At 47.5% G+C, this 13,151-nt stretch overlaps 1 protein-coding gene across 2 annotated transcripts in view; it reads left to right on the forward strand.

Annotated features, from left to right (window-relative positions):
- Aagab (alpha and gamma adaptin binding protein) overlaps nucleotides 1-12,489 on the forward strand; it is a 38,730-nt gene extending 26,241 nt beyond the window's left edge. The window contains exons 6-10 of one of the 2 annotated variants that reach the window (XM_076925741.1): nucleotides 5,258-5,340; nucleotides 6,322-6,421; nucleotides 9,596-9,700; nucleotides 10,134-10,183; nucleotides 10,737-12,489. In XM_076925741.1, coding sequence (XP_076781856.1) covers nucleotides 5,258-5,340; nucleotides 6,322-6,421; nucleotides 9,596-9,700; nucleotides 10,134-10,183; nucleotides 10,737-10,817 — 419 coding nt within the window. In that variant the 3' untranslated portion in view covers nucleotides 10,818-12,489. The remainder of the gene's footprint in view (nucleotides 1-5,257; nucleotides 5,341-6,321; nucleotides 6,422-9,595; nucleotides 9,701-10,133; nucleotides 10,184-10,736) is intronic. The other variant, XM_076925742.1, reaches the window with a different exon arrangement.
- The last annotated feature ends 662 nt before the right edge of the window (nucleotides 12,490-13,151 follow it).

Below are 13,151 nucleotides of genomic sequence, written 5' to 3' on the forward strand. Positions count from 1 at the left end.
GACTGTCCCTGCCTGCGTGTCCCTGGCTGTCCCGTGTGTACTAGGGCGTAGCAAATGAAAGGATTGTAAGTGGAGAGGGTTGTAGGACACAGCGAGGACAGGAAGACACGATATACTTCTCAGGTGTGGCCTTCAGGGTTAGGGTCACACACAAAGCACTGGTCGCAGCTCTCTTCCAGGCACCTGGAGGCTGCGTTGCTGACCACCCTGCTCTTCCACCATCGTCGTTTTCAAAGCTGGTCACATACCGCGTCAGAGAGCCGGCTTCTCGGAGTCTTCACTGCCAACGTCTCCCACATACGGGTCTCAGCGGCTGTTCTCAGTGGCCAGCAGGCCTTTGAAGATTTTTCTGGCAGGCACTCCAGGTTGAGGAGGTAGAGCACACAGTAGGGCCTTTGTTGCGACTAGTGCAGAGCTCTCCTTCATGGTGGTGGGAAGGACGGTGCTCATTCCCAAGTCTTCAGGCTGTGTGTGTGCAAGAGGAGGAGGGCGTTCACCGGGCACGCACTCGTGAGGCTTCAGGCTGTGTGTGCAAGAGGAGGAGGATGTTCACTCCACACGTACTCGTGAGGCTTCAGGCTGTGTGTGCAAGAGGAGGAGGGCGTTCACCGGGCACACACTCGTGTCCTTGCCGCTGTCATTTCCTGGTGCTCCGTTCTCTGCAGCGACTAGTAGAGAGTGAGAAAGTGTGATCTTACTTCTTGTAGGTGGGACTCTTGACTTCTGAGCAGCTCCCCCATGTCGCAGGCAGAGAACAGAGGTGCGTTTTCCCGAATCTGTATCACAAGCCAAACCACGTGGAGGGCTGAGTCCAAGTAAGCGTTGTTTAATGATGTGCCCAAGACTCCAAGCAGCACTTCAGTGAGAGAATAAATAGGGTTTTATGACTTTATGGTCTGTTTGGTTTTGGTTTTTTGATATGCAGGGTCATTTTGCTTACATGTATGTTTACACCATGTGGGTCCAGTTCTCACAGAGGCCGGAAGACAGCGTCAGATCCTCTGGACAGGACTTACAGAGATGGCTGTGAACTGCCACTGGGTGCTGGGAATTGAACCCTGGTTCTCTAGAAGAGCAGCCAGTGCTCTTTAACTGCTGAACCGTCTCTCCAGTGTCCTGTGTTGTTGTTTGTTTATCTTGTTTTTCCTAAACTTGATAGGGGGAAATGGAATATACTATCATCATAATGTAGACTCTTTTTCCTGGAACTGGTGACAGCGTTTGAGACCTTTCTTAAAGGTTGTGGCATGGCCTAAGATTATCACTAAAAAGTGGGCGTGACATCTCCCTGAACTTAGTGTTTTGGCTGTGGTTCTCACAGCACATAAGTGGAGAAGACTGGTTCACGGAAAGGATGGAAGAACACCTTAAATACAGAGAGTGCTCGACCTTCCTGGGGGATGCCCAATAGTTGCTGCTTTTCAGAAGTAAAAACTAAAAAGTGAACATGTGTTTAATAGGCCACATAGGTTAGGGGCTGTGGCCAAGGAGATCCTTAACATTTGAAGAATCTGTGCTGATAACACACATGGCTGGGTTGGGTTGTTTTTTGTTTGTTTGTTTTTGTTTTTAATGGCACCATTGTCTCCCATCTGTAATTCACTGGACCAATGGAATGGAGCCACATGTTTTGGGGATGAATTTAATACAGAGTTGTCACTCTTTATCTGTGGTGTGGTTTCCTGTAGTCAACAAACTACCCCAGAAGTTTCAGAAAGAAATAACTCCTGTTTTCAACTTGTATGCTTTTCTGAGTGACAAGGTGGCGTATTGCACCATCTTGCCCGAGGAGGTAGGTTGACCTTGTGAGTGGCCTATCCCGCACATTGCCACCTGCCCAGCCGGCACCAGTAGCCATCATGACTGTCATTTGACTGCTGAGGTATTTGAGTGCCTGTGTTCACATGGTCCCTACTTTATTAATAATGGGTTCAGAGTCAGTACTAATGGTGCTGGTTGTCTAGGCAACTAGGATGAACTGAAGAGAAGCTGCCCAGAAATTCCTAGAGCATCTTCTCCCATTGTCACAAGAGGAGTGAGTTCAGTACATGGAGATGTCTGGAGAGAGAGCAGCTGTCCCACAAAGCTCTTTTTAAAGGTGGATTTTACTTTATTTATTTTTTTTTCTTTTTATTTGTATGAGTTTGGACCTTAGTATGTGTGAGGCACTGTGGGCCTGCAGTACCAACAGCAGCCAGAAGAGGGTACCAGATCCCCTGAAGCTGAGGTTACAGAGGGTTGAGCCACCATGTGATTGCTGGAAACCAACTGCTATCTTTCATAAGAGCAGCAGTACTCTTAACTGCTGAGCCATCTCTCCAATCAGTTAGAAAATTATTACTGTATTTTGCTTTAAATACTTGTTTTATTGTGGTTATTGTCTTAACTGTGTCTAACTTACAAATTAAACTGATCATAAATATGTAATATGCGCTGAGTGCCTTTGACCTGAATGCTTAGGACTAAGTTTCTCAGGATTTTAGACTTTCTGCACTTTGGAATTCTTACACACATGTATACAGGACATATGTTCTGGTCGGTCGGTTGGTCGGTCGGTCTGTCTGTCTGTCTGTCTGTCTGGTGGTCTATACACCTCTGCATGCAACCTGGAGGTAATTTGGAACAATGTTGATTGCACCCTTGATTTGGTAGTGTAGACATTCCCTCTGAAGCATCGTGGTGGTGCTCAGAAAGTTTAGGATTTTGAAGCACTTTGGATTTCTGAGTTAGGACTTAACTTGTTTAGGGGAAAACAGGAAGAAGTTGTTGTGGATACAACCACAATAGTATGCGCCGGTGTGCCTGGGTCTTCACTGGTAAGTGGTGACTGTTCTTCTTATGCTTCCTGGCAAATTTCTTTTTTATTAAACCTTGCCCCTCCTGCATCCCTTCCTTCCTCGTTTAGTATATGGTTTCAGCAGCTGAAGGGAAAGGACCTTCTCAATAGGAGTGGTATTCCCATGCCAGAAACCTGGGAGGCTGGAGGACTTGGGGTTGGGGGGGGGATGGTTACTAGCAAGTGAGAGAGATTTATATAATTCCTTTCCATGAGCATGGCGTGCAGTTGGTGCCTGTGGGCAGAACTGTGAAGAACACTAAGCCAGAAGATCCAGTGTGTAAAATGCCAGCCAAGCCTTTTGAGCAACACTCCATGCAGGCAGTCTGCTTTGAATAAACAAAAGTAGATTCTTTTCTCAATTGTATAAATGTACATATCTCTGACTTCCTTATAATCTAAGCAGAGAGACATAATGAAGCCTCGGATGAGCTGACTGAATGCTCCATTGTTTATCAGGAAGCCCCAGCACAGCTCCCTGCAGCTTATTCCCAAACACATGACTCACCGTGAACTTTTTAGGGTTTTAAAATTTAAGCATTTTAAACAAATATAAATGTATATATTTATATAAAATCTATTAAGCAAAAAGTACTCGAACACAGCAAATTTCAAGATGCATGAGGAGACCGGCCCGAGAATCTCTTCTCAGTCACCAGCTTCTGGGTCAGGGATCTGGTTGGTGCTCAGCGACCAGACCATTGGTTTACAGACCCGCAGGCTGAGGCACTGTGGGGTCGGTTTGTCTGAGGTCATGCAGGTGGGCGGGGCCATGAGGGAAAAGCTAGAGTTTGATCGTAAGCTCCCTCTTTTCCCGTTACTCTTTTTTTTCTAACAATTTTACCTATTAGCATCAGAGCATTAAACACGATTCTGATGATTTTTAAATTGTGGCTGAATGTACACAGCATAAAATAATAAAAAAAAATTTAAAAAGGATGGTCATAGAAAAATCAAAGGTGCCCAAAGGTTTATGGGGTGTTGTAGGGTTGCATGCCCCTCTGCCTGGCTCCTTCCTGTAGGAAAGGAGGCATTGATCTAAGATGCCCTTTGAGGTTGCATGTGCCAGTAGCCTGCCAAGGTCAGGGAATGCCGAACTTACAGAATTGGGATTTTCAGTACTTCTGAATTACAGTTGAAATGACCCAGACTCCAAGTTGTTTCCAGCAATAGGAGGGAGGCACTTGTGTGGGCCGTACAGTCTGCCTTGCACAGGCCGCCTTTCATTTCAGTCAGCCAGCACTTGCACACTCATGACAAGTGAAGTCCATGACTACCTGCTGTGTGGGTGACCCCGTAGCGGTGGGTATACTGCCCCAGGGCTACAGGCTGCTGAAGCCTCAGTCCCCCGTCTGATCCCCGCGCTGGATCACGTGCTGGAAGCAGAGGTGAGTGGGCCTCTGCCTAGCTCTGTGAGCCGGTGAGCCTTAGAGGCTGAGTCCCGGGCTTGGTTTTAGTCTGTGTTCTGGGTGATTCTGTGATTGGTTTCAGATACTACCCCAGACCTTCCTCACCGTGACACAAGCACCGTGGGAGCCTTGACTGAGGGTGGCTCCTCAGGAACAGAATGATGTCATGATCCTGTTTACACAGTAGTAATGACGTCATGATCTTGTTTACATAGTAGTAATGCTTTCAAGCTGACATATAAAATGTTCAGGACTTTTAATCAGCATTAACTATTAAAACACTGATGTCATAACTTGCACATGGAGCCATGGAATGGCATCTGTGTGTAATAGCCTGCTAGTTTTTTCACCTTGACCAATATTCTGTTATTTAGATTATTCAGAATTGAGAGACTATGCAGTAGTCAACTCTGGATCACTGTTACAAAATGCCTGAGATGATCTACTTACAAGGCTCAGTTTACTTTGGCTCGAGGTTTCAATCTGTAGTTGATTGGCCTTGTCACTTTGGACCTGTCACTCTACAGTGTATTATGGTGTGTGTCTGATGCAAATGGCTATTCACCACTAGTGGCCAGGAAGCAAAAAAGACTGAAGAGGGCCACATCCCAGTGTCTCCTTCAGGGACATGCGCCCAGTGACCTCACTTCTTCTGAGTGAGTTGTATCACCACCCAGTAGCACTTTGAGCTCACAGGCTCTCAGGGGACATTTCAAATCTAAACGCATTGTTGTTGTTGTTGTTGTTGTTGTTATTATTATTATTTTATGTATACAAGTATAGCTGTCTTCAGAAGAAGACATCAGATCCCATTACAGATGGTTGTGAGCCACCGAGTCATTGCTGGGAATTGAACTCAGGAGCTCTGGAAGAGCAGCCGGTAACCACTAAGCCTTCTCTCTAGCCCCAGATCTAAACTCTTTTACCAGCATGGTTAGAGGTGGAATTGAGGACAGAGCCTTTGCTTCTCACTGTAGTCATATTGACAACATTCATGATGTTTTCTCTTCAGACAGGAGCCAGGGCTTCAGCCTTCTCAACTCACTGGCTGGAGGAAACCACCACATTGGATCAGCAGAGAGCTGTCACTCTGAGGTAAAGAATTTTCACCTCTTGTTTCCTCTTTGACTTTACTACCCTTGTTGTTATAGGTCTTTACACATTCATAATTTCACTCGCCTTCATTAAGAGGCAGCAGAGATCTCAGCAGTTGAAGGGAGAATCTGCAGTGTCCCATTGTGCCTGACCCCTGTTGAGGGAGTGCTAGTCCATCCATCCCCTCGGCGGGTTTGCACTCTGGGATACCCTGCAAGGGCTTTTGGTTTTTCTTGTTTTGTTTTTTGCTAGAGCACTTTTTAACTATGCAAGGATAATCTTGCATAGAAAATAAAAATGGTTTCTTTTCAATACTTGTTTACCAAGGTCCCGAGTGAGCCGACAGTCCATTTTTACCCTCTGTCCTCGGCAGCACCATTCTGAGTTCACTTGGTCAGCACTGTGGTGGAAGCCACCATCATCTTCCCAGACACTGAACTATTTATGTTATATCAATGTTAGTTGTCTGTGCATACGTTCATGTTTGCTTGTGTCTATGCAGGTGTGTGTGGAAGCCACAGGACACTCTCAGAGGCCATCCTAAGGAACACCAGCCATGTTCCTTTGAGACAGGGATTCTCACAAAGCCCAGAAATCCTGTCCCCGCCTCCCCAGGGCATCACATTTGGCCTTTCTCTGTGGGTTGTGGGGACCCAATTCCAGTCTGCATGCCCACCAGACATGTTCTTTCCTGACTGAGCTATCTCTTCAGCCCATAACATGGGTCTTAAATGATGCAAACATGTGCTAGCATTCCGTAGCAAAATCCTAACATTTCATAGTTTTTCCTTGAAAAAAGTTCAGCTAGGGCAGTGGCTCTGCAGCTGTTTGTGTTTGAATGAGACCGTGTTCCTGTTTGTCTCCTCCTTCAGGTTCTGTAAGTGCTTCTCCACAGCTAGCTGGGGGTGGAACGAGAAACCCTTTTGGAATTCTCACTAAGATCACTTCCTGTTAAATTGTTGCTTCCCTGTATTGCCCCAGCAGCAGGAGCCATCACCAACAGCTGAGAGGACAGAGTCCCTCCCCAGCCAGCGCAGTGGTGCGTGTGGCTCCGCGGGCACACAGGTTGACAGCACTGTCGGTAAGTTCCTCCATGAGCTCCCCAGAGACAGAACTCAGACACTCGGCCAGAAAGCACTGAGGGGAGAGTCCCTTGAAACACGGAGAAGAAAATGTATGGCGTGCCGCTGGGCACGAGCCCTCTGAGGAAGGAAGGGCAGACAGTGGCTCTCCTCCTCCATTCTTTCAGCAAGATCTTGATTCAGACCATCTTGTCTCAGACAGACAGCCAGATGGTGATCAGCTCTGCTTTCTGCAAGTTTCTCATGGTGTTTTAACAGTAGCCAAAACTAATGGTGACCGGCATGTCACATGAGTGGAGTTAGACTCTTACACTTCTAAAGGATCTCTCCTGCCTACCTGTCATCTGGTTTGGGGGTTTGTAAAGAATATGTGTTATGGCCATGAAACCTAGAGTTTAGTGAACCAGACACGGTCACCTACTTTGTCCTTACAGTGGCCAGCAAGCCAAGGAGTTTAGTGGCTAGTAACCATGATGTACTTCTGAGGGGAAAGTGCCGATGTTCTTGCTTTGTGAGCCGTCCTGAGCCATGTGCGGTGCTGACTTCTTTAGACCGCCCTTTTCTGACTTTGCACATCAAAAAGCTCAAGTGATCGTTGGATAGAGAACACCGGAAAGAGAAGGACCATGCAGTCTTCTCTCGTCACCTTGTCCCTGCAGTCGGGGTCTGCAGTCTACTGAGCCGTTCCTGTCCACACGCTTGCAGAGCTCACCGAGCTTGTGTTCCACTCTGACATTCAAGTGGCTGCCTGTGAAGGCCACCTGCGACCTCTGTGCCACTAACTCTAGTATTTCCCATCCTCATCGTGACTGTGGGCAGTGCTTCACTGAAGCAGTGTCTTCTCTTCACTCGCCAGTATAGCATCTTCTAATTTCCCTTCTGCATGTTTCTGCAAGGCTGCTCCCCTCCTTTTCCCAAATTTTAAATACTGCTGTCTTCAGTACTCCATCTAAACTCCTTTTAAAAACAACAAAAAACTTTTTATTGATTCTTTGTGGTTTTCCCATCATGCACCCAATCCCACTCATCTCCCCATCCCTCCATATCTGCCCTCCACCTTGCAACCACCCCATCCCACGCCCACCCCAAAGAAAATAACAACAAAAATCTCTCTGTGAAACTGTGGTGTGTCATGGGATGGGGTATCCCACATGACAACACACTATACCTTTTTCCCAAACAGCTTTTCATTACTGTGGTTCCTTGGTCTGGTTTAAGGCCTCTGACTTCTGCTACACCATCAATACTGGATCCTCACTGGGACTCCTCTTAGACACTGTGTTGTTGGCCTGTGTCATTGAGATCCTGCAGGAGGACCCGCCCCTTCACGTGCTCCAGCGGTTCACAGTTGGCATAGATGTTGGCGTGGGCCAACTCAAAGCCCTGGATCTGGGTCTGATTGCTAGCTGAGTTGGTCAGCCTGACAGCTCTGCCATGTTCACACCATCAGGGCCAACTCTCCATCACTGCCCAGGCAAGGGGTGGGGGCGGCCCTCCCAATCTCACACCATTGGGACCAGCTCAACTGCAAACCACCTCAACCAGGTCCAGCCCTACTGTGCTAGGATCTACACTCCCGAGTGCTGCAGGCACGAGGAGTGTGGCCAGCGCTCCTGCTCTCAGGGCCACCAGCTCCCCCAGGATGCCCAAGCAAAGGGTAGGGCCAGGTCTCCCTAAACTCTTCTTTTTAACATATTTTTAAAGCACAGAGTGACTCTACCTTTATCTCTAGCTCAGTTACCATCTCTCTGCATAGATAAATTAGAAATATGACCTTTGGTCTGTACATCGATAGCCTACCTGATGTTCACTGAACTAAGACACACTTATGACCCTAAGTGCACTTAAGCAAATTGTATAGCAGTGTGGTAAATGAAAGGGATTAAAAATAGCTATTCTTGTCTTCAAGGACTCTGTGGCCAAATAGAACGTCTAACAGTCAAGGCTGTGGGCATTAGAATACCATAGAATTGGGCTCAAGTAAAGACTGTACCTTGGGTAGTAACAGAGGCTTGAGAACATGATTCCTATGGTCTTTCGAGCAGGAGTAAGGAATCTGCCCTCCCAGGGCTGTAGAAAAGCAGAAGTATGTTCTGGTAAGTTAAAATATCCCACTGTGATGAGGGTATGGCCCCGTAGTGTAACTCGTTCATAGAGTGCCTACTATGTATGTGCAAGGCTCTGGGCTTGATCGCTGGTGCTCCAGCAAAGGGGTCGGGAGACAAAGGAAGAAGAATGGATGGACAGAGCTGTGGATGGAAGGGAAGGGGAGAGGGATGGACAGAACAGCAGACAGGAGGGAAAGGGGAGGGATGGACAGAGTCACAGACAGAAATGTATAAAGTGAGCTCTCAGTCTTCTGTGCTCACTACAGTGGGGGTGATGAATGTTAGAAAATCAAGGAGCCTACACAAATGCAGACACAGCTCTGTCAACAGTGGTAAAGGTCTGAGGAGCCCTGGATACTGGGTGGTCAGGGAAGCCACTGTCACTGTGGAAGAAGGAATATGAAGGGGCTGGAGAGGTGACTGAGCAGTTAAGAGAGTGCAGTGCCCTAGAGAAGACCCAGGCGTGATTTCCAGCATCCTGACCTCAGCTTCAGGGAGATCTGAAGCCCTCTTCCGGTCTCTGCCAACACATATCCATCCACTCACAGAAACACATGAATATACACATAACTAAATAAATCTTTTTAAGTAATGTGCTGACACAGAGATGGTGAAGGGTTCGTATTAACAGTATATTAAGCATGGTTTAAAACAGCCCCACCTCTGGATAGCTCGCTGGCATTTAGGTGAGTTCATTTTTAAACATGGGTTATTCTGTTCTCCTGTCTGCAAGTTGTGGACAATGATATCTGTCCTCATAAGCTTAGCTGTGGCCACTGTAACAGTGGATGTGGGCAGCGTTCAACCCTGTCCCTGCTGAGTGTGTACTCATGGGAAGGCGCCTTTCAGAGCAAATTGCTGGAGCAAGTCGCAGCTCTAACTGGGAATGGTGTCCTCGGCTTTATCAGTGCCGTAAGGATGAAGAGGCGCCAGCAACCTAGCAGGGCACAACCCTGTCAAGCTAGCGTGTGTCAGCACTCAGCTGTTGCCCGTGTGCACACAGAGAACGAGCACTGACTGTACCCAGCACGTGTAGAAGTAACCTGTGACCAACTCTGATTTCAGACCCCATGTTAGACCTGGATATTCAAGAATTAGCCAGCCTTACCGCCGGAGGCGGGGATCTGGAGAACTTCGAGAGACTCTTTTCAAAGTTAAAAGAAATGAAAGGTAAGGATCCCGGCATGCCTCGCGTGTCCTCGTGCCAGAGCTCCTGTAGTTTATGTAGTAGGATCTCACTTTGTGATGGCTAGATTGGATTCTGAGCTCTGGGCTTGGGAAATTTAGCTGCTTAGTAGATTGGACCATTTTGTTGGTAAAAATTCCCTGGGGAAAACTTCCTGTCCCTGTCCTCTTCTCCTCACTCTCGAGTTTTCTGAAGTGTGTCTCTCCCTTTTAGTGAGTCTCATTAACACAGCATCTGTCACATTCCCACAACTCACTCACGTCCCATCTGGAAAACTTGGGAGATAGAGCTTCCTAACAGCGTAACGACTGCGCCGTGAGCGTATGTCTTAGAAACCCAACCCAAGTGTTAGTGCCCGTGCTCTCCAGATTCTCGTGTGCTAGTAGACAAATTTCTTAAGATATATTTCCCCCCCAGACAAGGCTGCGACGCTTCCTCATGAGCAGAGAAAGTTGCACGCAGAAAAGGTAAGAAGACCGGCTGGTATTTATGATCCGTAAGAGGTCACAGGGCCTCAGTGTGAGCGCTGCACCAGGTACTGCATCTAGCTGGGTGGTTACTTGCACAACAGTAACACAGTTGCTGCAGTCACACTGAGCTATCTTCAGTGCATGTTACGTGACGTGATACCTTCGCAAAGGCATCATGCTTGCCTTCCTGTTAGGTCAGGAAGCTCTTAGCTGTTTTGTTTGTTCCTTACCAGAGCAACGCATGTTCTTGCCAGGAAATGGACATGATTGGTGACATCTCCTTTTATGTACTGTGTCATCATTGATTTCTCCTGAGGTCAGCTGGCACTGGTGGCTTTGGTGCTGTCAGTAATGAAGCCAGACATATCCCCACCCTTCACACAGCCCCGATTGCATCCAGAAGTCTGGCTCAAAGGCTGCTTGGGATTTCATGTGTGTTGTTGGAGGGGAAGAGTTGTAGACCTTAGTCAGTTTGGGTGTGGTGTATAAAGTGACCTGAAGGTTAGCTGTTATTGACCACCTGACCTTTGTCACGTGCTTCCCTCCACAGGTGGCCAAAGCCTTCTGGATGGCAATAGGAGGAGACCGAGATGAGATCGAGGGACTTTCTTCTGATGAGGAGGAACACTAAGTTCTGCCTGCTAGGTTTGACTGACACCGATGCCAGCACTGTGCGCCCCAAGTGCTTCCTTTCTCAGCTGGGTTCTGTTCTGCCAAGATTGACATTAGCACGCTGGCCACCTGACTGGTTTTTGGGATTCTGTTACCTAAGCTTTTAGAAAGACGCCAGGGAGAAATCTTTGCTCCTGCCGCATAAGTGACTGAGGAGTGAGAGGGCAGTGTGGAAACCCTTCAGATCTACATTCTTCATCTTAAGAACGTGGGTAAAATGAGTCTCGGAGATGTGTAACACAGAAGAGCCAGGTGTCAGAGCACCTGAGGGGCTGAGGCCAGCCCGGGCTCCGTAGGGAAGCCCGCTTCCGTGCTGGATTGCCAGCGTTCACACTGGATGCAGGTCGGGCTTGTGCTATCTGCTATGTACTGTCACTGGTCCCCACCAAGAGCACAGCTCTGACCTAAGGTGAATGTTAATGACAAGAAAGGAGGCAGTTGTAGACCTAGTGTGTGCCTGGCGGGTAGGGGAGCAAGCGGCTCATGGGCTCGTCTTTAAGTCTTTACGGACATTTTTAAGCCCAGTGAGTTTCTGCCACAAAGAAGTAAAGTCAGATGTGTATCTGTAAGAAACAGAGGCAAAGGTTTCCTCCTGTGCTCTGAGGAGCGTAAAGCAGCCCTCTCCCCAGCTGCTGGGCAAGGGCCCTTAGTGTAGTCATGTGTGCCCCAAAGGACCAGCAGTGTTGGTTCCGAGCACACTGCTGACACTGGCAGCAGTGCTCTCTGACAGAGTGCTCTCCCTGGCTGCTTAAGGTTCGAATCTAGTGTCCCCTTCATTCTGCTTGGAAGCAGAGATTACTGTCAAGGTACCAGTACCAAGCAGTGGAGGGACAGTGGAGGGAGCCTTCCAAGAGCCGGGTCCAGAGCTACCCCCATGCTTTACTTCCAGGGCTGTTGGCTCCTCTACACTCCAGGGCCAAGTCCCAAGGAAGCCCTGTCCTTCCTCTTGTGCTGTGTTTGAGTGTGTCAGCCCCAGGAGTGCACAAAGCAAAGTTCTAAAGGAAGCGAGGAAAGTACAGCAAATAAAGGTCTAAAGGTCCTTGTTCTATCATCACAGACACTTGTGTGAGGCGGGCGTGAGGCTTCTTTATGGTCGTCACTTCTAAGCAGGTGCCACCATGATGGTAGTCATCGTGGGCTGAGAGCTGGTCCTTCCCTAACATCAAACATGAGTTAGGTCATGACCAGAAACAAGATGCATCTGCTTGGGTACCACTTATAGGACCTGAAACCTGCTTGGCCAGGCCACACAGGGAGGAAACGTGATCCTGGTGATGGTAGCATTCTGGAAACAGTGGGTGCTGTTTTGCTCCGGGTCCCTGTGCTCCTTAACCCACCCCCCACCCCCCCCAACACTCTGAGCTTGTAATCTTGAGCTTGGGTTTACCACTACCCTTTCAGGGGGACTAATACTTTAAGGTGAGTGCATTAGTCACTGGTTAAGAAGGAAAATTAGGGAAGTTGGCTGTGGGTTACCAGAAAAGGTAGAACATGTTTTTCTTAAAATGTAGAAGATTTTAGAAAAATATATTAGGTCACATGATTAGGGGAAAAAATTAGACTACAAAAGGCTGTGGACTGATTTTGCTTACTTAAAAACCAGGTAATTAAACGATGATTTATTTATAAAATCTGCTAATGTGTTTTGTTCTGTTTGTGGAAGAGGTCTAAGTTAGTGGAAGCTCAGTGTCCTTTGCAGTAGACATACAGTCTGAAGAGTTTGTCACCTGTAATGTCGGAATCTACTTTGCCTGTGTGTGATGTCTCTTTGTGTTCCTGAGCTGATGCTGTGGTCACAGGTGCTGTCTGACTTTACATGCACATAAGTTAGAGCTCCAGAGGGGACTGAAGGTAAGCAACTGGCTTTCTGTCTTAAACACCTTGTTTCTGTATCGTAGTGCATAGCACATAGTAGGCCCACAATTTTTGTTGACAAATACAGTCTGCTTGGTGGAAATAATCATAGAGTCTGAAGATCCATGAGTTCTGGAAACTAGAGAAAGAGTCAAATTTTTCTTCTCTGAAACAATCATGTTATGTAATGATTTCAAAGTGATGAAGGCAAGGCTATTTTTGTAATTTGAAAATATGGCAGAGAATGAGAAGGTTGACAGAACCAGCTGGCTTGTTCTCTATTTATAGAGCTTGGCCACAGCTGATCCAGAGAGACTAAAGATTTGGGGAAGCCGGGCGCTTAAACAGAGTGGCGATGTAGAATGTGGTTCAAGGATCATAGGGTATACACCAGGCCTTTCTCGAGAACCACTCAGAAGTGAGGAAGGTGTGTGCCCAG

Source organism: Arvicanthis niloticus, chromosome 26 (genome assembly GCF_011762505.2).
Source record: "Arvicanthis niloticus isolate mArvNil1 chromosome 26, mArvNil1.pat.X, whole genome shotgun sequence".
NCBI classification, from domain to species: Eukaryota; Metazoa; Chordata; class Mammalia; order Rodentia; family Muridae; genus Arvicanthis; species Arvicanthis niloticus.